The 26,977-nt window shown below is 42.7% G+C and overlaps 1 protein-coding gene across 1 annotated transcript in view; it reads left to right on the top strand.

Moving 5' to 3' along the window:
* emp2 (epithelial membrane protein 2) overlaps nt 1–26,977 on the top strand; it is an 83,446-nt gene that overhangs the window by 36,939 nt on the left and 19,530 nt on the right. The window contains exon 2 of the mRNA XM_028814385.2: nt 17,157–17,272. Coding sequence (XP_028670218.1) covers nt 17,195–17,272 — 78 coding nt within the window. The 5' untranslated portion in view covers nt 17,157–17,194. The remainder of the gene's footprint in view (nt 1–17,156; nt 17,273–26,977) is intronic.

Genomic DNA, 26,977 nt, shown 5'->3' with positions numbered 1-26,977 from the left:
AACTTCGCAATGGCATAAAATGACACGCCACATGCCTAGATTACAAATCCCCATTTTTTCAAAGTTTTCTTAGAAAAAAAGTAACGTTGGCCCCTTTTACCCACTGTGCCAGGGGTATCGCAGGTTTTCATTCTATCTAGAGATGGGAAAATGATACCGAAGAGTCAAAGCTTGTGTCAGTCAATCTCAAGCGTCAAAACACCGCTGTCACGTAACGTTGAAAACAAAAAAAAAACTCCAGATGGCTGGAGAAAAAAACAAAATCTGCAGGGGTCCCAAGGCCACGAGACCTTCCAACCCCCTCTAGGCATTCTACCTAACATCAATGATCTCAAACAATTTTCATGGTTTTCAGGCTTCACATGGAAGAACTTAATGATGATGGTTATGTGAACCTCTTGACTTTAATCCATCAATGTAGGGACATCACGGTGTGCTTTGATGGGGTGGTGGTGGCGCAGATCACCACCACAGAAAACCGGAAAAACAACAGCAGAGAAAGTAGGGGTTAGTCCGGATTGAGAAGCCATCACGAATGATAATGATAATTAATTGCATATACAGAATATCAGGATTAAACTAAAATGAAGCTATTTAAAATGCATCATTCTCATTCAACAGTGTTGGGTTGTGAGGAGAGAGAGATTGGGATAGCTTTGATGACAGATGACAACTAACAGCGGAAAACAGCGTTCCAAAAGTTAAATAGTATAAATGAACAAGGACCTTAGCACAATAAAATGAACACAGACTTTTCTGACCTTTTACTGGTGACATGAGACTGAAACAGTGAGTGCTGCTTCACTTGTGCTCTTGAGAGCTTGCCTTGACTTCAGTTAACAACCAGATGTCACTGTTCATTCTGGGGCTGAGATTTCAAAGCTTCAAATCTTTTTCTGCACTAAATAGAAAGAAAGCCTCAAAGCTTCACAAGGCTTTCATTTTCCCATCACTAATTCTAACCCTTTTCTTAATTAGTGACCTGTTTTTGCTGCTAATTAACTTCTTTTGAATTCATTTTAATTGACTTGTTTTTTTTTAAAGTTTTGTTCCCCTGAATTTCTTCATCGTTCCTCTGAATTGCTACATTTCTTTCCTTAAATGCCATCCAAACAGAAATGAGACATGAAACAAGCCAACAGATGACCAGCTAAATCGGAGCTTCATACTCCAACCAGTTTCACTCCAACCAATCTCTTAATGAGAAGCCGATTCTTTCTGTTAACTAACCCGTTATTTAGTTCCATGGCTTGTCGCTGCTCTCATTCTGCCACAGCAGAATTTTCCAAAACTGTTGATTTTCTGTTTTTTCTAAAGAACATCCTCACAATGTTTTGGTGAGCTGAGAGATCAACCTTACTGAGACCTTCGTCTTTCTTTATTTTCAGATACTGTGGTTAGCTGGTCATGTGGCGGCTCGTTTTATGTCTCATTATTGTTTGGGTGCTAATTAAGGAAAAAGAAACAACTAAGGGGCCTGAGTCAAGTTAATTAGCAGCCAAAACTGGTCACAAATTAAGAAGACGGTTAGAATAAAAACCTGTTCGACACTCCTGCACTATGTGTTGCATAAAGGACCCTGCAGCCATACTTGATTAAAAGTAGAGATACCGTCCTGGACATTGACACAAGTAAAAGCAAAATTTGCACATATGCAAACTACTAAAGCAGAAATTTTACGCTATGTCCAAACTACTATGTTTCCTTTATAAACACAGTCATTAGTCACCGTTTTCATTTTTCGTCCACGCTACCCTGGCATTTTTTACTCATCAAAAACGCTCTCTAGAACCATATATTTCTGAAAATTCCAGCTCAGCGTTGCAGTGTGGATGGGTGAAAACGTAGAGTTTTAAGAAAAACGCAGACTCTAATCACACTCTGATTGGTTCATGCTTCTTACGTGGCCCTTCCCTGATTGGATCTTGTTCATTACAACGTGTCATTTCCTGACTGGTCACCCTTCATGAAAGGTAACCATATTCCAACATGGCAGACATAGAGGAGTTGCTTTCCATGACCCTTGTTGCGTTGCTTACTTGTAAGTGTCTAAATTGTGCTTTGAACAGTTTGAAAGCTGCATACATGCACAAAAGGCAAATAATTTACTAGCTGGTAGGTTTTTGGTAAATCCCATGGCTAGTGGCGTAACCATTCCATTGATGAGGTCACATTGTCTTCCTGTTTCTGTTGATGTGCGCACATGCCCAGTGTAGGCGAATTTCAATGTTACATACGTTTTTGGTCATTTTAATGTGGGACGAGATATAGAATGTGAAAATACTAGTGTGGACGAAAATCATTTTAGTTTAAAAATGCAGTTTTTAAAGGAAAATGTAGTAGTGTGGATGCAGCCTTGGAGTATCTGTATTTAAGTACATGTAAATATCTAGTTTAAAACGTTCTTACAAACTTAAAGTAATTCAGACTACCATTTTTTTGGTGTGTGAATCGTATTACAGTCAGTAAAGTATGAACCGAGTACACTCTTAAAAATAACGGCTCTGTAATGGCACTGTACTGTGTTGCGTGGTTCTTCCTGGAATCATTGCTTGAAAACAATCTGTTTTGTTCTCGAAAAGGATCTTGTCATAAAAAGTTGGTTCTTTGGACTTTGAAAGGTTTCTTGATATGTGACCATAACACACATGTTTAATGTGTAGTAGGTAACGGACAGGAATCTAAAAGATCAGGAAGACCTGAACTCATCTTGTGTTATTGTATGTAGCCTGAGTCATTTTAAATTAAGGAACCCTGTGGGATTTTACAAATCTGTCATCATCTACTTGTGGTTAATTTTGGAGTCTATTACAAATCTAAACAAATAATGGTTCTTTCTGGAATCTTCCTGTTGATGATCGCTTTTTTTGTAGAGTAAATATGTTTCGCTCTTAAAACTCAAGATGCCAGAGCGGTTCTTGAGAGCAATGCCATAGGGGAATCATTATTGGTTCCCAAAAGACCCATCCATATGAAGGTTCCAGAAAGAATTTTTATGTATTTAGATTCCTAACAGGTGTCCTACAGTAAATAACCCTGAATAGATGGTAACAGATTTGTGAAATGCCAATGGGTTCCTGATTTTAAAAGTAATCTCCCTGCATACAATAACACAGGCTAAATTCAGATTTTCTTAATTTGTTAGTGTCCTACTAGATAACCTACCATACATTAAAGATTTCAGTTTTTTTCTACATATTAGGAAATTTTGCAAAGAACAAAGAACCAACTTCATATACAAAGAACCCTTCCAAGAATGAACTAGTGCATGGTCAAGCAATGGCTCTACGAGGAACCGCACAAAATAATAAAATGCCATTGAAGAACCAGTTATTTTTTATGAGTGTTCCCCATGGCATCTCTCTGAAGGATCACTTTGGCACCTTTATTTTCAAGAGTTTAACTGCAACATGAAGCAGTGATATTCAGCGTAAGCAGACATCTTACTAACTCTATTGTAGTTCAACTGGATTGGCGCTAATAGGAGAGGCGTCCAGGCTTCCCCAAATTTCAAGAGGACCAAATCCATTACTGAAAACTCTTTAATAAAACGCGAACACCTAATTAGGATTCATTTCAATGGAAAATATGTTTACGCATTTCCTGGCACCAAAAAGGACCCAACTTTTATGCAAATAATAACGAACTACATGAAAATTGACAGAATTAGTTAACAAACATTCATCTTCAAAGCAAACCCTAATAAGACATCGTCCTTTCTTTCAATATTGTTTATTAAAGCACTTTACTTAGAATTTATCACTTCTAGTTTCACATTCAAATGAATGGCATTTCGGTTTTTCTCGGGCTTTGCCAACTGTTTCACGATCTGGTTTGGATCCATGATGCTGAGGATCATGTGTGAAGACATATGAGCAGAATACATGACAAGGTATGAGACAGATGGCCCCTCGCCACAGTCTGTGGATCATAAGGTAAGCTGCTGTGAGGGCAGAGTCTGAACAAAGAAGGAGCATCAGCTCTGAGAATGTCTGAAGCAGAGATGGCGCGTCCCAAATGTCTGGTCCAGCCCAAGTTCGTGGCGTGTGCTTGGAATGACTACATAAAGATGAAAATACATAGAAAATCACCCCGGCTTCTTCGAATATGTGAGTTTTACTAAAGTGGGGGAAGTCGATATTATAGATAACTAGACAAAGAGCCCGTTTTGACAACATAAGATGAAACGGGCACGAGTTTGTGTCAGCAGGGTATGAAGAACAAATGATAAGTAACGAAGAAGTGGTTCTGTGATGATTGTAGTCCACTTTACTCATTACTGTACAGGCTTTTACTGTTAGTTGATGAATTTTCCAGGCCTATAGTATAATATTGAATGATGAATGTTCCAGTACAATATGGAATAGTAATAAGTATAAGCACCACAAACCTGATACAGGTGTATTGAATGAATGCATAATTAGGCCTCGAGCTGTAGTCGAAATCGCCTTTCAGGCCTCTAGAGCTTTAATTGAAGTCACCTTTCTCTTTGAATTTTCGCGGCCGTAAATCCACAGCCTGCCGCGATGTCGGTCTCGTAAGGTTTTTCGGGCAGCTGCGCAGAAGGCGACTATGCATTCGGCTTCGGACAGACGTGAGTGAGTGAGTGAGTGAGTGAATGAGTAGGCTGGCGAATTATACATAAGATTAAGTAAAATGTTGTGCACATTTGCGTAGCCATTTTGTTTCCTTTGTTAATATTTCAGTAAAAGTAGCCATTTGCATTTGAAATAGTAGTGAAGTAAAAGTGAAAACAGAAAATTTGATACTAAAATAAAGTGGAAATATCCCCAAAACATATTCAAGTACAGTAATTCTGCGTTCCATTTACCTCGGAAGTCGGATGTCAGAACTGAGACTGACGTCACACCCGACTTGAGCACGTTCCAGTAAAATATTCCGAAAACCAGTAAGGAAAATGTTTGTTGTGCTTGCTCTTTTGAAAATGCAGACTACTACTGAACAGTGCGTTACACGCTGGTATTTTGGGATTCTGTCTTGCATGACCACAGATAGAAGTTGGACAGAACTGTGTGTACGACTGATTTACTGGGACACAAACAGACAGAAGAGCTAATAAACAGATACAGCGATCACTTCTGTTAATGTGTGGTGCAGCCATCTTGGATTTTGAAATCGGGATTGTTGAAGCTCTTTCGACTTTCTTAATAGGAAATCCGACTTGTGGGAGGCGTACCAGTTGAAACTTCGTACTTGGAACTTGGTGAGAAGTCAAGCAAAATGACACCTTTTATTGCCTAACATTGTAATCTTTTTAGTTAGGCAATAAAAGGTGTCATTTTGCTTGACTTCTCACTGCATCCATAATGGCTAACATGGCACAACACCCTAGTACTACTTGGAACTTGGAAATTCTGACTTCCCAGTTGAAATAGAACACAGCATAACTATACAACACTGTGCAGAAAGGCTGGAAGCGTTTATCTGGGAGGGCTTAACAAGATGAGGCAGAGCAACTTGTATTTTAATGCTCTATTGTACAAACTAACTTTACATTACACACATAAATTCACATATTAATCTGGAAACTTAATAGACATTTCCCAGAATTGAGCAGACATTTAATAGGGAATTTTGCAGACTGAATGTTTTCTATTAGAATTCCTCCATTGTTACGGTTTGCTGCAAAAGCATGCATGATGTCCTCCACCCTTTGCTGAGGAGTTTAATGAGATTATTACAGCCTGGTGGTTCATGGATTGTTGCTGCAGAACTGAGAGATGTGACATGCCAAAGTGCCTCCAAGTTTTCTGTTTCTTTTACATTTGCATTAATAAAACATCCATCATTATTAACACCATCCTCAATAATCAGCATCGATGATGTCCAACAGTGATACCTGCTACTTATGAGTCTGTCCTTTCCAGTTTATGTAACCCATGCCTGCTATTACTGCATCTTCCTGGAATGCACAGAAAGTGTAAAAATGTAAAATCCATCTGGCAAAGGCTTATATTGATTAGAAGGTTTTCACATAATCGCAGGCTGAATTGAGCGGCGAAATTTGCTGAAGAGTTTATCACAGTAAATTCGCTGGTTTGCCAATTACCTCATCCACCAAACTGTTCCCTAAATTTGCTGGGTGGCCAGCTTAGATGAACTTGTTTTCCTCCGGCACCCCATGATGCTTTGCGAAGTCAGAATGACATCACAGAGCTGTAGTAGCCATGTTGGATGGCGATGTTATTACCCAATCTGTGCTGCTTACCTGGTTTCTGTCGCACACGCGCAGAACTTGCATGCATGCATATTGTAATCATAATCCACCTTACACTGGCCCAGGATGCCCAAGATAATTTGTGAAGACATATGAGCAACATACGTGGCAAGGTGAGAGATCCACAGCCTGCAGACTGTAAAGGAAATGTCACTGCTGTGACATCAGAGTCCGAATACAGAAGCAGCATCATCTCTGAGAATGACGTGACATCACAGAGCTGTGTGTCCATGTTGGGTGGAGAAGTCACTGCCCGATCTGTGCTACTTGCCTAATTTAATACTTTGTCGAGATCTCTTTTGGTGCAATAACAGCCTTCATTTTTATGGGCTAAGTATGTCCCAGTTTGGCACATTGCTCAGGAGTGATTCTTCCCCATTCTTCTTGGCAGAATTTCTAGAGATCTTCCAGGATGGTTGGATGGCACGTGTAACTGCTGGTAAGTAAGGCAGGATCAAGCATGGGTCAGATGCAAGCCATAAGAAATCTCTAAGTCCAAAAAGGTTTGTTTTAAAAAGGTTTAATGAAAATTCAAGCAAACAGTCCACACAAGAATAGAGATGAGTTGTTACACACATAGAATAAAAGGCAAAAAAAAAAAGAAAAATGTCTCTTCTTGTTAAACTTCAATTGTTTCTATACTTAAGGATGAATTATTTCACTATGTTTTACTTCACATTTAGTTCGTTCTAAATGTACGGCTCTGCACATACAACTGAGCACGATAAGACATGGTTTGAAAATGTGTGCTTTCCATGCCTTACCTACGGAAAGGCAGTCCACTAACTGAGACTAATCTATGGTCAGAGGGACAAGAAATAGTTAGAATATACCAATTCAATTCAGCTTGTGGGGGTTATAAGAACCTCCCATAGACTATGCACTAGTATATAGGCAAACATTTAATATAAATTAAATAACTAGCAAATGGCTGTTAGAGCACCTCTGTACAGCGGTTTTCAAACAGTGCCACACATTCTCAATATGGTTAAGATCAGGGCTTTGGCTCGGCCATTCCGAAACATTCACCTTTCTGTTTTTGAGCCATTCCAGTGTCATTTTGGCCTTATGCTTATGGTCATCATCATGATGAAAGATGAATCTTGTCCCAAGCCATAGATTCATAGCAGACTAGAACAAGTTCTCCTGCAATATTGTGTGGTATTTGTGTCCATCCATCGTCCCTTCAACTCTGACAAGATCCCCAAACCCAGCGCATGAAAAGCAGGCCCAGCATATTTCCACCATATTTCACTGTAAGTATGGTGTACCTCTATGGCACATGGAGTGTTACTTTTACACCACACATACTTCTTTGAACCCTGGCCAAAAAGTTCTATTTTGGTCTCATCTGACCACAAAACCTTCTCCCAAGTCTTAACCAGGTCTTTCTCATGCTTTGTAGAAAATGTCATACATGCTTTTATGTTGATCTTCTTAAGGAATGGCTTCTATCTTGCTATCCTCCCATAGAGGCCTGCTTTATGGAGAGCTCTTGAAATTGTGGACCCCTGCCCCTTCACTCCAGTTTCAGCCAAAGAGCATTGCAGACTCTGGAGAGTGACGGTTGGATATTAAGTGGCTTCCCTCACTAGTCAACGTCTTGCTCTGATGTTTAGTTATGAGGGGCGGCCTGTTCTACTAAGAGTCCTGATGCTGTGATGGACCTTACACTTTCTGATGACGGATCCAACAGTGCGCAACGGGACATTCAAACTCTTTGATATTTTTTGTAGTCATTTCCTGCATTTGTGTTTCTCACATCAGCTGAATGCTCATTTGACTTCATTTTTGCAGTGATTGTCGAACAAAGATTTTGACCCTTACAAAGGGGGCTTTTTATATCCAGAGAGATATATAGGACTCACAAGTAGTACCTAGTTGTGTTTATGTCAAAAGACTGTCACCTTTGTGACGTTTGTGATTATTTTGTTATTTGTGTAAACCTGGAGCCTCCAAAACACAGAGGTTTAAATACTTAAACACAAACTTTGGAGTTTTTCTTCTTTAGTTAAATATCTACAGAAAAGGGTTTATTTTGACTTTGGAAACATATTGTTACAGCAGAAGAGTTCACATTGAAAATACTAAATGATAAACATGGGGACAAATCTTTAGTCATGCAGAAAATTAGGATGACCTTCAAGGGGATTAAATACTTTTATACGCCACTGTATACCCTGCTGTTCTGTCTGAGACTCTATGAAGCACCTTGAGCATAGGATAGGTGCTATAGAAGTAAAATCCATCCATCCATTATCCAACCCGCTATATCCTAACTACAGGGTCATGGGGGTCTGCTTGAGCCAATCCCAGCCAACACAGGGCGCAAGGCAGGAAACAAACCCCGGGCAGAGCGCCAGCCCACCGCAGAGAAGTAAAATGTATTAGTATTATTATTATTATTATTCATGGAGTCAATGGAGGCTCTAATCGGGGTTCTCAAGAGACTGTGCGTGGAGTCTGAATGTCTGGGCTTGCGAGTGTCCTGATAAAAACCAAGTTTCAGGCCTTTAATGACCTCTGGGGCACAGCCGTCAGCAGTGTGTCTGACTGTGGAGAGAGGTCGACACTCTCTACTTACCTCGGCAGTGACATTCATGTCTCTGGTGACTTTTTATACTGTATGAAGTCAGTAGACGGATGGAGAGAGCATGGGGGGGGGGTCATGAGGTCACTGAAAAGGGGTGTGTGGCACTCCTGTTATCTCTGCCAAAGCACAAAGATCCATAATAATAATAATTCTTTGCATTTTTATAGCGCTTTTCTCACTACTCAAAGCGCTCAGCAATTGCAGGTTAAGGGCCCAACAGAGCAGAGTCTCTATTGGCATTTATGGGATTCGAACCGGCAACCTTCCAATTGCCAGTGCAGATGGAGTCCATGTCTTTAGAGTCCTGGTGCTTCCTGTCTTGCTATATGGTTGCGAGACACGGATGCTATCCAGTGACCTGAGATGAAGACTGGACTCCTTCAGTACTGTGTCTCTTTGGAGAATCCTTGGGTACTGCTGGTTTGACTTTGTGTCGATTGAGCAGTCATGGAGTCCCGAATGAAGCACATTACCTGCATTGTGAGGGAGCGTCAGTTATAGCACTACAGCCATGTGGCGCAATTCTCCGAGGGGGATCCGGCTCACAGGATCTTCATTGTTGAGGACTCAAGCGGCTGGACCAGGCCAAGGGGATGCCCACATCACACCTGGCTGTGGCAAATAGAGGGTCATTTCCGGAGGGTGGGACTGGACCACGTGTCTGCCTAGGAGGGCTGCCAACCGTGTTTCATCATGTGGTGGGTGTGGCAACGCACTGTACCAGTGTGTGCTCCCCAACCTGACCTGATTATTATTATTATATATTAACCAGACATTAAGCCTGTTACAATAACGGGTGCTAGAACAGTAGTGCATAAACATTAGTAGGAACAGTCTATATTAAATGGCAAAGGACCGTCTATTTTCTCTGACAGTAATACTGGCTTGTATGTGGCTGTAATATGCGTCACTGTATTGTGTGCCTTTAATTTTCTCTCACAGTAATACGTCTCTCCAGCAAGTATTTTAATCTGTGCTGACGTGCAGCTGATTATTGTATGTATGGTGTCTCCCCAGCAACGGATTTTATGTGCGCGAAAATAAATCTACTTTTAAAAGTCATCCTATTGTAATATCATGGAAATTCATATATTTAGGAAAACACTTTACACTTTACCGGGCCAACTTTGTTAATCGCAAATCTGACATCCTCAGAGTGAACAACAAGCGCTAATCCCACCTCTTTGGGGAAGCTGGTCTCCGCGTCTCAGTACCCGATTGGATTTTTCGTGCGTTATGTTTTAGGTCTTACCTCATTTACCGAAATCTGAATGGATTGGCCACGCAATATTTTAAAGGTCCCGCCCTCTCTGTCTTGTGTGACGCGTCAGGCGGTCTTTGAAGCATCGCACCGTGCCCTCCGCACTTCACCAGAAGATACACACACACGGACACTTGGACACACACAGGGATTTTATTAAAGAGGATAGCTAATGTGTGGTGAGCTTACTGGTGCAATAATGGTTGCTGTCTCATCATCCATTTGGATGCCTCACATTAGTGCTGGTTGAAGTGGTTCCTCTCTGTCTATGTGAAGTGCTTTGAGTAGCAACATAAGTGCTATATAAATGTATTTTATTATTATTATTATTATTATTTACACTCTTTTTAGGATTAGGCTGAAGTAACGGCGACAAATATAAACTAATAAACACTACTTTGTGGGGTGGTTTAGAGGATTGTTTTGTTAGGAGAGCTTCAATGGATGGCACTTTGTCTTTTGTCGTATTGTGACAGATTCTATATAAGGTGCTCATTTATGGATTGTGACCACCAGGGGTTGCTGCAGAACTCCAAACCCCAGACACAAATCCTGGTATAATGAAAGGTTTAGTTTCACAAAGTACCTTACACAAAGGCTTCAGAAGTTTCATAAATACAGCACAACACAATTCTTCTTTCTCTTTCTTCTCTTCCATGCCTTCCAGACAAGCTTTGTCCTTCTTCCCTCCGACTCCAACTAGCTTGGATGAGGCTTTTTTATGCCGTACCTGGAAGTTTTTCCGGTGCTGGGGCATAGCCCAATGGAAGCACTTTTAGCTCAATTGGAAGTCCAAAAAAGCCAGGTTTGTGAATCCCTCCAGCTCCCCCTGGTGGCCCCACGGAACCCAACAGGGCTGTTTCACGGGACTACAGGTTCCAGCATGCACTGCAGTTGTCCATGTGGGGATACTATCCCAAGGAGGCGCTGCCACCTAATTTATTGGTGGAGAAAATCTTTATCCATGTTCATCTCCCCCAGTTATCAGAAGGTTCCTTGTTCCAATCCCAGTTGGGATGCCAGTCCATGTACGCTGTCCATTGCAAGATTCATATTGCAATTTTAAGAAATGATCATCCTAAAATTTACCATCATTAAGGTTTTCTATTGCTTTGCTTCAGCCCCTAGTCCATATTTAAAGCACATTCTTTGACACATCCAGCACACATCTAAGCCAAACCTCTCCAGCTGGCATCATGACACAGGACAACTACTGGAATCTATCAGCTGAAAAAAGTAGAGCAAAGTTAGTGCCAGCGTTTCACTCTGTGGCAGCTGAGAAAATGTCACGCCAGACAATGACCTGGCTGTGTTCTTTAACAATGAAGTATTATTTTTCCAGTGAAGCCTTTAGGGCATGGCTGCTTACACCTCCCCCCACCCCCTCCTCATCACCACCATCCTACCCCACCCCCTCTTAAAATGCAAAATGTTTTTTGGAAGACTGCCATATCCTTTGTTAGCAGGCAGTCTGATAGGCCGGGGGGCGTGGGGGGCGGGGACTATGGAACACCTTGGCCAAGCCCGTGTGTTGAAGCTCAAGTCCGATTTACTCACCTCGGTGCTAACAACTTCAAAGAAAAACACTTTTCAATGTGTGTGTTTCATTATAATCCACTTATATTTTTTGTTAATTTCCTGAAATAAAGTGGCATCCTGTACTGCGTTGGTTCCTGTGTTACATCCGACCTGTGGCCCTTAAAAGAATACTCCACCCAAAAATGTCTTTTCTTTTTCTTTCTTTTTTATACGTTATTTACAGTGATAGGCACGAAAAAATTTCATGTCATGTTTTCATGTGTGCAAATTCTTAGGACCACTTTACTGATACAGGGCAGGGCTTCCCTTTGGATCTCAAAACAGCCTCAATTCTTCATGGATGGATTCCCCAAGATGATTCCTTTGGGATTCTGGTCCATGTTGACATGATGGCATCACCCAGTTACTGCAGGTTTGTGTCAGCTGCACTTTCAATCTCCACTCCTATCATATCCCAAAGGTCAGAGGCCTATCTACCATCAGGGCATGCCCAGGGGTCCCATGACGGCAAAGGTACCTTTTTACCAAAACCCAACACACCCATCCCAGACCCCTCAATGAAATGGTGGAGTATCCATAAGTGGAAATGATTTGATTGAATCTCGAGCCGAGATCAAGAGTGAGAAATAAATGACCCAGTGTCTGCACACTGCACTGTTATAAGTCTGATCAGCTCTCTGTTAAGTAACCCTGGGTGGTCTCTGGCTTTGCCAAAGCTGTTGCTTTGCATTCCGATCCAGAGACTGGGAAGGCCACTGCAGAACTCTGAACTCATTGTCATGTTCATGACAGCAGTTTGAGACGACTTTTGCTTTATGACATGGTGAATTATCACGCCAGAAGCAGCCATTAGAAGATGAGCAAACTGTGGCCATGAAGAGATGTAAATGGTTAGCCATGATACTCAAACTGACCGTGGCATTCAAGCAGTGATTGAATGGAATTAACAGGCCCAAAGTGTGCCAAGAAAACATTCCCCACGTCATTGCACCCACCACCAGCACCAGTGCGGACTGTTGACACAAGGCAAGTTGGATTCATGCTGTGTGCCTCAACAGAAATCAAGATTCATCCATCCAGGCTACACCTTTCCAGTCTTATTGCAATTTTGGTGACCCTGCAGCCTCAGATTTCTGTTCTTGGCTGACAAGAGTGGAACCCGAAGTGGTCTTCTGCTGTTGTAGCCCATCTGCCTCAAGATTTGACATGTTGTTCATTCAAAGATGCTTTTCTGCTCACCACAGTTGTACTGTACGAAGTGGTTCTGAGTTACAGGAGCCTTTCATCTTGAACCAATCTAGCCATTCTTCTCTGATGTCTTTCAACACCAAGGCGTTTCTGTCCAAAGAACTGCCGCTCACTTGAATGGTTTTGGTTTTTCGCACCATTCTAAGTAAACTTTGGGGACTTTTGTGAGTGAACATCCCAGCAGTTACACTGATACTCAAATCAGCCGGTCTGGCACCAACAACCTTGAGATCACATGGCCTCCACGGCCTGATCCATGATCCATAACTCCTGGCCTGTATCTGAATGATTTGATGCTGTGGCCACCAGGGGGTTCAGGGCAAGTTGATTAAAGATTGCGACAAGATTTTTATACGAAATGTCGTTTACCGTGAAGTTTTTTAAGGTGTATGACATCGAATGTAAAGCCTGCAGGAACAATGAAAATGATGTAATGAGTGCACTGCCTACATAACTGGGCTAGTGGGACAACATCAGACATAGATCCTTATCCCTTGCCCTGAGTAGTTCCATTCAATTACCTCACATCTCTACATTTTAGTTTTTTTTCTGACAATTTCAATAGTTTCTAGAAGCCCAGGCTTTTTACAGCACAGGCTTACACAGCTAGTTTTCATTTGAGCTTTAAAATCCTCAGCAGATGAAACCGCTCTGATGTCCAAGGCCAAAACTCGGGTGTCATAATTCACTTCAGTCTGCAGTATGAAACCACAAGCAGTTGTTGGTTAGATGACCACAGTGACCCCTAAGGTGTGATAAGATCAGAAATGTAAGAGGATGGGCATTAAAAACAAACATTAAGACCTTAAACTGGACCCTGTAATACACAGGAAGTCAATGAAGAGAAGCCAGGACTGGTGATTTGTGGACATTTTTCTTTTTCCCGCGAGCAGTCGAGCTGCAGAATTCTGCACCAGTAACTAACGCGCTAAAGAAGGCCGACTTAAATCAGCACACAATGAGTTACAACAAGTTTAATCGTGAGGTAACAAAGGCGTGGATCACCATCTTCAAAAAATTAAAATGAAGGAACGACTTAATTCTAGAGATCATCCTGAGCTGCAACAAGCTGGCCTTCACCAAAGAGCTGACTAGCTTGTCAAATCTGAGGGCAGTGTCAAAAATGATCCCCTAATTCTTAGCACCTGATTTTACAAATGGCGAGAACTGAGCAAAATCAAAGGAAGTCAAGTTGAGTTATCCCTTAGGACCACCTACGACAGCCTCATTTAACTGTAGGTTATTGGCCATTCATGTTTTTATCTCTTCCAAGCAGTCATCAAATACAGAAAAAGTAAACCATATGGGCAGGTAAAGCTGAAAACCATCAGCATAAAAGTGAAAGGAGACTTTATGTTTTCAAATGATGTTCTCTAATGGAAGCAGCTGCAATGCAAAGAGAGTGGGCCCCAAAACTGAACCAAAGGGGATGCCATAATTAAGAGTCTCCGTAGATGAGTACTCATCTTCAGCGTTAACCAGCATGGTTCTGTTGGTTAAGTATGATGAAAACAATTAGAGGGCATGACCTTAAATGCCAGCAAAACACTAAAGGTGTTGAAGAAGTAAGTGTGTCAAACGCGGCAGGTACAGAGACAACACATTTTGACAGAATGGAGGACCAACACTGAACAACAACATACAACGCAAAAACATCTATAAAAAAATTTCACTTTACTTATGCACCGTGTCATCCAGTCGTATCCTTGCAATGTATAAAATGCTTGTATTTTTTGCTAAATTATTGTGTTCCCCATCAAGATGGGTTGAAATCTAAGTAGGACTCAGCATTAATGTTTGCAGTGCACCATCTATTGGAATGTATTTTATAATGGATGTAGTATTGTTATGCATTACGTTTTTTCATTCCAACAGATGGCACATCATAGACATTTGTAGTATTAAAACGTTTGTGATGCTCCATCTGTTGGAATGACAAATGCATTGCTTATGCCTCTGTTATATGCCATTTGGTATGGAATTGGTAATTAACTGGTAGAACATTTCCATCAGTTTGCTGCACACATCACAAGATCTGAGCCCCATCATGGAAGGACATTCTGCTCTGGCCCTTCTCATACAGGGCCATCCTGTTGTCAAACCAGTCCAGTTTGCTGTTCTTATGGTCCCCCCAGGTACCTGTAGCTCTGCCGCACCTCCATTTTCTCCTCCTGGTCTCAGGAGCTCCTTGTCATACTTGAAGTCCACTGCCAACTCTGTTGTCTTGTTGATGTTGAGTTACACGTACTTCTTCCTACACCATAAGACAAAGACCATCACCTGCCTCTTGTACTCCGACTTGTCTCCATTGTCATTGTTATCTATGATGGTGGAGTCATCTGGAAACGTCTGTAGATGGCAGGAGCTGGTTTCATATTGGAAGTCCATTGTGTAGAAGGTAATCAGGAAAGGAGACACACCACCATCTCTGACACAGAGTCCCTTAAGCCTCTCAAACTGCCATCTGTTGGTCAGGTAGTCCTGATTCAGGAGACTGGGGGGACATCAAGATGCATACCCCTTTGCTGGATCCATAGTCTGTGAGGCAGGATGATGTGAACGTTTTACTCTAGGTACTCACAAACATGAACAGGTTAATCAGCGAGGTTAAGGTGGCACCATGTGGTTTGGGTGTTGTGAGTGTAACATAACTTTGGACTGGTATCCAGTTGAGAACTGGTTCCCACCTTGCAGTCCACCTTGACCACCTATGACCTTGACCTGGATCCTGTCCTCTAAGGTGACTCCAAATTGCCCGCCTTTTGAGTGCTTTCATGTGGACTGGCAACCCATCCGGTGTTGGCTCCTGTCTTGTACCTGATGCTGGAGTGCTAAGCTCTGTCCATCCATGATAGATAAGGTGGACTCCGAAAGTGGATGGATGCACCTGCCTTTTCAAGGCCACATCCAGCCATTAATGTCTCTGAAGTGGTTCAAGATGGGTTTGGAGATATGAAACTGTCCTGGAAAGTCAATCACAGAGTCGCGCCCTTTAATTTCTAGTCATGTAGTATGACGTGCACCTAACTGTTTCAGGTCAGTGTCCAGTCATGCCTGTCAAACAGGTCAGCGTGGGTTTGGGAATATAAGAACATAAAGAAATTTGACAAACAAGGGGCAACCATTCAGTCCATCAAGTTTAGCTAATAGCTAAGCTGTCTCAATATCTCACCCAGAAAGAACAGACACATTCAAGTGATAATCATGCATAGGCTTAAGTGAGCAGCTTCTTCCATCCGTTGTGCGTACATCACATTCTAGTTCATTGCAGGGCCACCTCACGCACACATCCATGTTTACATGGGGACGATTTTGCAATGTGGGTGGAAAAACTCATGGAGACGTAGTGGTGAATGTGCAAGCAACACCCAGAACTCGGAATCGTGTGGCACTATAAATATTATAAATGCTTTGTGTAATCCATCCATCCAATTTGGAAGCCACATATGGGAAGCCAGGGCATATCCTTTGCAGCAGTGGACATACTGTATGGTGGCAACCAAGATGCTGGTCCGCCTTGTGCAAACACCCATAATTATATAGGACAAAATTAGTGACACCAATGAACACAACAGACATTCTTGGGGTGAGGAAGGAAAGCACGGCCATTCAATTTTCATTCTTCTCAAGTGACTTGAGGCTATAACTCAGTGTTTCCCAAACTTTGTTCTGTGGTGGCACACTTACTGTTTTTAACAACATCCCAAGGCACACCACCGTTCATCTAACCACAAACACATTATATCTCATACACGTGCTCAACTGTCCGGAGAGGCAGGACTATTGGAGAAGCCGGTAAAATGCTGCTCTGAGATCAGCTTTCACGATCAGGGCACCTAGTGAGCATTTTGGTGGCATCTCCCAGCTGCTTTGCCCTTTAGTTTGCAACTTGTATGCCTGCAGTCCACCAGCCCTGTGAGACTTACTGGCGACGGCAAATCCAAGCAGATGTAGCAGCTAGGAGATGAGTCCAAAGCATTCTAATAATAATAATTATAATACGTTTTATGTATATAGTGCCTTTCTCCTGCTCAAGGTGCTTACACTAAGTGCTGTGTCCTCAACATAGTCATCGTGGAGCTGCTTTTATGCCAGCTTCTCCAGGTAGTCCTGTCCTCTTCAGACAGGTCTCGAGCCCCTTTGGGGCTTGCCCCCTCTCTGGTTCAGACCCAGGTGTGCTACACTATTATGTCCATGGCACACCTGGGTAGCTCTCATGGCACATGTTGAAAGTCACTGCTCTAAGTTGTGACCATATGTTCTCTTTTCTCTTGCAGCTCCTGTAGGTGTCTAGACGGAAGGCCGCTTTATTAGAATGTTGGTGGTGCTAGCGTTCATCCTCCTTTTCCATATAGCCTCGGCTATCCTGCTCTTCATCTCCACAATTAATAGTGTAAGTAGATGAAAGACTTTCTTTTTTTTTTAACTTTTTATTTGCTCTTTTCCTGACTGCATTTGCATTTCACCCGGTTTGGATTTACTCTTCTGAAGTGTGTGGCTTTTATTTCCCAGCAGATTCATTGCCCTGGGTTATGTTTTAAACATTCTACTCCTCTCTCACAGCCCTTAGGCAGAGGCCTCTCGTGTTTTGCTCCAGAGAGAGAGGGACGCCTGCTTGGGAAACAAACAAAAAAAAAGACTCCACCGACTTCTACTAATGCATAACAATTTTTAAGGCCAAAGATTCAGAGTCTCAAAGGACCTCAGTGAAGTGTCAGTGGCAGCAGGCCTGATTTCTGGTATTTCATGACTGGTGGAGCGTCTTATTAGCAGATCCAGCTCAGCACCAGTCACACAAGGAGTTCCTCAGGGCTCTGTCTTTGGTCCTCTTCTCTTCTGTATTTACATGCATCCCCTTGGCCATATTATTCATAGCTATGGACTGGGTTATCATTTTTATGCAGATAATACTCAACTCTACTCCATCCATCCATTTTCCAACCCGCTGAATCCGAACACAGGGTCACGGGGGTCTGCTGGAGCCAATCCCAGCCAACACAGGGCACAAGGCAGGAACCAACCCCGGGCAGGGTGCCAACCCACCGAAGGACACACACAAACACACCCACATACCAAGCACACACTAGGGCCAATTTAGAATTGCCAATCCACCTAACCTGCATGTCTTTGGACTGTGGGAGGAAACCCACACAGACACAGGGAGAACATGCAAACTCCACGCAGGGAGGACCCGGGAAGCAAACCCGGGTCTCCTAACTACGAGGCAGCAGCGCTACCCACTGTGCCACCGTGCCGCCCACTCAACTCTACTTCAATGTTAAAAAGTGGAACTTCATCAGAGCTTTCTCAGCTCACAACCTGCTTTAGTGAAATTAAAACCTGGATGGAGCAGAACTCTTTAAAATTAAATTGCAACAAAACTGAACTCCTGCAAATTGGGACTAAAGTGCAACTTAATAAAATGAGCTCCTTCCCAGTCAGTCTTGGTAGTGATCTCATCAGACCTGCCTCTACTGTAAAGAACCTTGGTGTCATTTTTGATTCCTCCCTCTCTTATTCCGCCCACATAAATCACATTAAGAAACTTTCTTACTTTCACCTCCGTAACATATCCCGTGTTCGCTCCTTCCTCTCCTTCTCTAATGCTGAGTAACTTGTCCATGCTTTTATCACATCCCGCATCGATTATTGTAATTCCCTACTAATCTAATATCACAGCTCCAGCTTATTCAAAACTCAGCTGCAAGAGTCCTTACTCAAACCAACAACACACCCATCCTGCTCCGTCTTCACTGGCTCCCTGTGTCTTACAGAATCGAATATAAAATCCTACTAATAACCTACAAAGCCTTAAATAACCTCACGACTACAAACTACATCAGTGATCTTCTCCATCACTATGTGCCTGCCTGCCCACTAAGGTCCTCTGATTCTGGTAATCTTGTTGTACCCCACACTAATCTACACTCCATGGGTGACAGGGCCTTCAGCTGTATAGCGCCCAGACTCTGGAATGACCTACCGAAATTAATCAGGTCAGCTGACTCCATGAATTCTTTTAAAAAACAACTCAAACCTCATCTGTTCAGGAAGGCTTTTAGCTCTACGTGACTTTATTACCCTTCTCTCAGTTTACCTCTATGTCAAGATGCTCATGTAACCTGTGAGTGTGTGTGCTGGACCATCAATTATGTTGTCTGTTAGGCTTTTTCTCTGAATTCACTGTCGTAATCTTCTTTATTTATTTATCTGCTTTGTACAACACTATATACTGTATACCCTGCCGTTCTTTCTTATATATTGTAAGTGCCTTGAGCATGGGAAAGGTGCTATATAAATAAAATGTATTATAATTATTATTATTATTATTATGGGAATGCAGCGCTCGGCTCATTTAGTGAGGCCATAATGCAGAATGGCCTGAATAAGGAAAGAGCCCTCCTTACCAGGGTCAAAGTCTCTGAGATATCGATTACAATTTAAATAGTTTCAATAATGAATGATAAACTTCAATTTGAAAATAAAAACAAAAGACAAAATTTTTGGAACTTTTGTTGTAGGCAACATTTCCATTTCATTTAATACTATTGGGAACAGTAGGGGGCGGTGTCGAGTTCCCAAACCCCAGACACACACAACCCAACACAACTCCGCATGCAAAGGTAAGGATTTTTTGAATCCAGACAGCTCAATACAATTACCCTTACAGCCAATAGACAGCCTTTGAAGTTCTCGCTCTCCTTCTCTCCTCTAAGAGCGTAGCCCACTGCCCCCCCCCGACTCTGACTCGTCCAAATGAGGTAGCAGGTGTTCTTTTAAGCTTGACCTGGGAATTGCTTGTCTTAGTCATCCACAGCACTTCTGGGTTCTGCAGAAACCAGGGGACCACCAACAGCTCCCACTGGTGGAACCCAAAGACCCCAACAGGGTGGCGTTGCCGGACTCCATATCCCATGCAACCCTGTGGGTGTCCTGATTGGGTTTAGCCCAACACTGTCTCCTGCTGTATGGTGGAATGACCTGCTCCTGGTGAATCCATTTTCCCAATTCTTCCACTATGGCTTCCTGGCTGGGTACCTTCCTTTATCCTAGCCAGGACGTGGGGGCACCCACACTACATATAATTTTGGGTTGGCTTTCAAGCTAATAAAATGATGGGCCTCTCACAAACTGCCACGTGCGTTAAAAAAGATTTTCCTAAGAAAAGCACACAATATATTGTGACTGGTGGCAAAGAAGCAGTTGGGAGCAGGAAGACATGTTGGGGTACCACCCCAGTAACCTCATTTAATCGTCTCAACAACAAAAACAAACAAGTGCATTTGGATTTCAAGCAATGGTAGTGTCAAAAAGAAAAGACAACCCAAAGAGCCGTCTGGTTGTCTCTGTTAATGTTACTCCTGGCAAATCCTGCTAACTTGAACTTTCCAGACCATATTTTAAAGAGCATAACCTTATGGACGCAAAGAACCGTCCAGTTGCTATAAATAGTTTGCAGTTTAATGTGGACATAAATAGCCATGTATAGAACATGATAAAGAAAAATGGACCTTAACATTGTTTAACATACAGGGGTGGGCAACAGTTGGTTTACATTGGTGGGTATGGCAGGTTAGGATTATTGGAATAGCTTTATTAACTTTATTAACTCAAAAGAATGTCACAATGGCACAGTGCACTTAGGTATAACCTCTTAAGTGCTCAAATTGTCTAAAAGATATACAGTGTATGGACAAAAGTATTGGGCACACCTCAGGTATTTCAGTCAGCCCCACTGCCACCTAGCCATGCAGTCTCCATTTACAAACATTTGTGAAACCAAATGAGCTGTTCTGAAGAGCTCAGTGACTTCAAGTGTGGTACTGAGATAGGATGCCACCTTTGCAATAAGACAAGTTTATGAAATTTCATCCCTGCTGAATATTCCATGGCCAACTGTAAATTCGGATTACAGTAATCCCTCCTCCATCGCGGGGGTTGCGTTCCAGAGCCACCCGCGAAATAAGAAAATCCGCGAAGTAGAAACCATATGTTTATATGGTTATTTTTATATTGTCATGCTTGGGTCACAGATTTGCGCAGAAACACAGGAGGTTGTAGAGAGACAGGAACGTTATTCAAACACTGCAAACAAACATTTGTCTCTTTTTCAAAAGTTTAAACTGTGCTCCATGACAAGACAGAGATGACAGTTCCATCTCACAATTAAAAGAATGCAAACATATCTTCCTCTTCGAAGGAAACAGAGAGGAAAGCAAACAAATCAATAGGGCTGTTTGGCTTGCAGTACAAAGCTGTTGAAGGCGGCAGCTCACACCCCCTCCGTCAGGAGCAGGGAGAGAGAGTGAGAGAGAGAGAGAGAGTGAGACAGATAAAAACAAAGAGTGAAAAATCAATACGTGCCCTTTGAGCTTTTAAGTATGTGAAGCACCGTGCAGCATACTTAAAAGCTGCACACAGAAGGTAGCAACGTGAAGATAATCTTTCAGCATTTTTAGACGAGCGTCCGTATCGTCTAGGTGTGCGAACAGCCCCCCTGCTCACACCCCCTACATCAGGATCAGAGAAAGTCAGCGCAAGAGAGAAAGAGAAAAGTAAGCTGGGTAGCTTCTCAGCCATCTGCCAATAGCGTCCCTTGTATGAAATCAACTGGGCAAACCAACTGAGGAAGCATGTACCAGAAATTAAAAGACCCATTGTCCTCAGAAATCCGCGAACCAGCAAAAAATCCGCGATATATATTTAAATATGCTTACATACAAAATCCGAGATAGAGTGAAGCCGCGAAAGACGAAGCGCGATATAGCGAGGGATCACTGTATTGGAACGTGGAAGCATTTTGGAACAAAAGGAACTCAGCCATGAAGACCACGTAAAGTCACAGAGCAGGATCAATGACTTAGAAGGTGCATGGTGCGTAAAAGTTGCCTACGCTCTGCTGATTCCATAGCTGAAGAGTTTCAAACTTACACTGACATTAACTGTGCGGCAGGAGCTTCATGGGGGTTTCCATGGCCGAGCAGCTGCACCACACCACTAAGTCCAATGCCAACGCTGGATGGAGTGGTGGAAACGTGTTCTATGGAGGGATGAATCACGTTTCTCTGTTTGATAGTCAGATGGGCGAGTCTGGGTTTGGCGGATGCCAGGAGAATGTCACCTGCCTGACTGCGTTGTGCCAACTGTGAAGTTTGGTGGAGGAGAGATGATGGTGTGGGGCTGTTTTTAAAGGTTTGGGCGAGGCCCCTTACTTCCAGTGAATGGCAATCTTAATAGTTCATACCATTTTGGACAAAGCTGTGCTTCCAACTTTGCAGAGACTGTTTGGGGAAGGCCCCTTTCTATTTCAGCATGGCTGTGCCCCAGTGCACAAAGCAAGGCCCATAAAGACATGCTGAGATGAATTCAGTGTGGAAGAACTTGACTGGCCTGCACAGAGCCCTGACCTCAACCCCATCAGACACCTTTGGGATCAGCTGGAATGGAGATTGTGAGTGAGGTCTTCTCATCTAAAATCAGTGCCTGACCTTGTAAATGCTCTACGGAATGAATGGGCACAAAGTCCCACAGAAGCTCCAAAATCTTGTGGAAAGCCTTCCAAGAAGAGTGGAAGCTGTTATAGCTGCAAAGGGGGGGACCAACTCCATATTAAAGTCTGTTTAGTTGAATGCAATGTCATTAAAGTCCCTGTTGGTGTAATAGTCAGGCACCCCAATACTTTTGTCCATATAGTGCATGTGTTTCACATTCTCACAACTGCAAATCTACTTTTGTCCACCCCTGAACAAAGACATGGAGGTCTCAGAGATTAACGAAGAAAGGTGTTTAACCCAACGTACTACAGGGAGATTCACTCAAAAGAGGCCCTGAATATTCTGTAATAACTCTTGCTAGGATGAAGCAATCTGAACGAAACAACGTGCAATGTGCTCCTCAGTATATGGAGCTTCGAACAAGCCGGGATGTCCCTGCGTTGGAGCGACGAGGTAGGCACCAGACAGCAGTCACCATGTTTAACCTCCGTTTGCAACTTCTGGGTGAATACCACCCGTACCCCATCACTCAGTCACTCGACTTCTCATCAGGATGGTGGTGGTATTGAGCAGCACGTCTTCATGGTACAAACCTGTTGGGTCACCAATTCGTTTAAGCGATGTCAGAATCAACTGGATAATCGTAAATTAATGGGACGTTACTTCCAGCAAGATGGAGCAGCGTGTCACACATCGGCAAGGAGCATGGCAGAGTCATTCTTCAGCATCAAAGGAATTTCACAGAGGCTTTGGCCACCATGGTCGCCGGATCTGACACCACCATACTTCTTCCTTTGGGGTATGCTAAAAGGAAAACTCTACCGGAACAAGGCCTCGCACTATGGATCCAGCGTGAAATTGCTGCTATTCCCCCCAAGACTCTTGCCGATACTTTCAGGAGCATGGAGCGCCAGGTTGAAATGTGTCTGGCAGAAAACAGAAACCACTTCCAGCATCACATGTAATGAAATCGATTACACATATATCAAGGTATAGAGCGTATTTTTTTGGTTCAGATTGCTTTATCCTAACGGGAATTACAACAGAATATTCGGGGCCTCTTTCGAGTGAATCTCCCGGTAGCATATTGAACCAACATCATTCCTGGCAGATCCTCTCAAACTCCAGTATGCAGGCCACCCACCTCAGACTGGGGTGACGGTTTACCCTTCAGCACAATAATAATCCAAAGCATACAGGCAGGACAATGCTGGAGGGGCTTCAGGAGAAATCTCTGACTGTCCTTGAGTGGCCCAGAGAACACGTGTGGAGAGTCCTATAGATGAGCAACTTACAGACGCTTCCCATCCAATCTAACGGAACTTGGGAAGACCTGCCAGGAGGAATGGGATAAACTGCCCAAATCCAGGTGGGCAAACCTACCCAAGACGACTTGAAGCTCTGTAATCTATGACATAGTAAATTAAGGGTCTGCATACTTTTATGAATGAGAGATTTGAGCTTTTAATACATTTGAAAACCTTTCTTAAAACCTGTTTTTAATTGTCATCATGGGTTCTTCAGTGTCGGTTGATGGGCAAAAACGGCACAATTACCCCTGTGGCCTGCAGGGGGCACATCAGCCACCCAAACTCAACACAAGCAGGCACCAGGTTTCATAACACAGCACACATTTATTATGATGGGAAACGCTTCCCAGTCGTTCCCCTCAAAAGAACAGTACATAAGCACAAGCACAGTGCAACACAGTACTTTTCTTTTCTTCTTTCTCTTTCTCTCTCTCTGACTCGTTCCTCTTCTTTGCCTCCACTCCTCCTTCGGCAAGCTTCGTCTTCCTCCCTCCCGACTCTGACTCCTTTTAAGGAGCTACACCTGGGAGCGCTCTGGGTGGCCCATTACCACGTTCCAGAAGCACTCCCAGGTGTGGGGGAAGCCCAGCATTGTAGGGCTCTGCAGTTTCCATACTGGCCCCCTGGCGGCACCCACAGAAACCCAACAGGGCTACAGTGAACTCCAACTCCCAACGTGCCCTTTAGGAATCTGTGACGCCACAGCCACCTGGGGGGCTGCCCTCTAGCACCCTCCTGGGGGAGACAATGTCTTGAGTCTGCTCTCTCCCCAGGTCCTTCCATCATATAGGCATCCCTGCTAGGCAAGGGCTCCATCTGTCCACTACACCCCCCATTTAAAACGAAATGTACATTACAATAAGGTGTGCAGAAAGTGAAGGGGTCTGAATACTTTCTTTACTACTGTCTAGGAAAATGTGGCCATTCTAGTCCCCGGGTACAGTCACTCTGAGCTTATCTTTTCACCTAACTTGTGCTCCAAATGTACAAAACACACATAAACAATTGAATTGTTATGGATCTGTACTCCTGTAGTGTCCCGGCACGGTGTTTTTTACTAGACTCAGTGCGGCCTAGTGTGTAAGATGCTAGACAATATCGAACCATAAGGATGCTGGGTCAGTCCCCACCACTTTTACATATCAGATTTTCAAAATGAAAAGAGAACTGCATTAGAGTGCAGGCAATGTGGCTTAGTGTGTAAGGCACTGGACCATAAAGTGTGCGGCTCCTGTTCAATTCCCACGATTGACTCTGACTTGGCCACTTAACCTAGCAGAGCTTCAGCTGTTGAAAAGCAATTTTTCTGCACCTGTGAAGGTCCTTGGGGTGGTGTTAACATCGCTTAGTGTGGTCTAGTGTGAAAGGCACTGGCCTGTAAAGCACAAGAGATAAGCCACAGAGAATCAGACAAATGAATACACACGAGCCAAATTATAAGTGATGTTTAATGTGTTAAGTAGTGGTCTCAAAATGTCCATCGGTCAGACTGTTTAAACGATGGGTGCCGGATTATGAAGGATGTTAGAAGGCGCACACTTTAAACAACACCTATAACAATACATCTCTAATTAAGAGTCTGTTGCACTCTCAACTCCTACTTCGTTGTGTAAAAAAAAAAAACACCACCTGTGTCCTTTAGTGTGAAAAGAAGGCAGTCGTAGATTACATGGGGTCTTTTAAGGTGGTATAATGTGTACAGCTGAACTGCAAATGCACTCACTGTTACCAATCCTGAGCAGTAATGGCTGATAACAGTGAAGCAGCATTAAGCTTTTGTGCTATACGCAGTCGTCTAAATACTGCCACCTACTGGCTAACACTTGCCTCACAGCTAGAATCCGCTATTAAATACAAAATGAAAATGGAAATTAGTTGCTTAGACTTAAAAAATGGCATTAAATGTACAGGTACCTGATATTTCAGCTAACACAGAATATGACAGGCAAGAACTGTTTTTTTATCTACCTCAGTTTTAAAATATGGTGTGTTATACAATGATAAGGTATAAAAAAATCCATTAAGGAAATCTTAAGAGTTACTGGGGCTTAGCTAATACAAGTTTCCATTTTCATAAACTGGCTTATTCCATTCCGTTGTTTAGGGATGCCGGATTCTATCCTAGCAACTCTAAACTATAAGGGTACTCTCACCCTCTTATTAAAAATTGTAAACTAATTTAACACATAGCCACTTTGGGGGAAAGTGAAGGACAAGAAGAGACAACTTGCAGAAACAGAGTACAGTAAGTGAATTTGCAGTCTCCACACAGGCTGGGAACTGAATCCGTGAATCCAGGTATTTTTTATTGGGGAGGCAGCGGAAATACTCCCAGAAGGGAACCTACTCCCTTGGTCCCTTGAGCAAGGCCCTTAATTGGAATATTGCACCAGGGGTGCAGTACAATGGCTGACCCTGTGCTCTGACCCCCAAAAGTTAGGTGAAAACACAATTTCCCCTCGAGAATTAATGTAGTATATCAAAAAGAAAAAAGCACTACCATGCCACCTATCTGCTATTCTGCTTAAGATCGTTCCTCCCCCAAACTATGTGACTCTTCAACATTATAAAACGCAAACGTTAACATTATAAAAAGTTGTTGTCTGTTTTTACCTGCATTATTATCAATCTTTAATTTAATACTGTTTTTTTTTTTGTATCAGTATGCTGCTGCTGGAGAATGTGAATTTCCTCTTGGGATTAATAAAGTATCTATCTATCTATCTATCTATCTATCTATCTATCTATCTATCTATCTATCTATCTATCTATCTATCTATCTATCTATCTATCTATCTATCTATCTATCTATCTATCTATCTATCTATCTATCTATCTATCTATCTATCTATCTATCTATCTATCTATCTATCTATCTTACCTTATTATTTGGAAGGACACTGGTACAGTGGTTGGTGCTGAGCCAACATCCTGGCTTCAAATCCCATAACACATTCAATGTCTGAGTGGTGTTTGTGCCTTCTCTTGGTTTTTCTTCCCACAAACTCAAGGTGTGCAAGCTGGGTTTACTGGTGGCTCCAAACTGACCAAATGATTCTAAAAGTTTGGGGCACCTGAAGGTAATGCCCATGTGATTGAATAAACAAAAAAACATGCGATGAATGCAACGACGTGTTCTTCAGTTGCTAGTCGTCTATAGTCCGACTCCAAAATGGCGGTGGAGCTGAGACACGGCACGTTTTGATGGAAGTGTACAATAAGAATTACAATATGAAATCAACAAGGCTTTTCTTACAAATGCTTCTTTATTTAATAGTCATGTGCAAACTTTCT

This window comes from Erpetoichthys calabaricus, chromosome 11 (assembly GCF_900747795.2).
Source record: "Erpetoichthys calabaricus chromosome 11, fErpCal1.3, whole genome shotgun sequence".
In the NCBI taxonomy this organism is placed as follows: Eukaryota; Metazoa; Chordata; class Cladistia; order Polypteriformes; family Polypteridae; genus Erpetoichthys; species Erpetoichthys calabaricus.
Note: the sequence above shows the minus strand (reverse complement) of the source record. Positions and strands in the feature narration are given on the sequence as shown.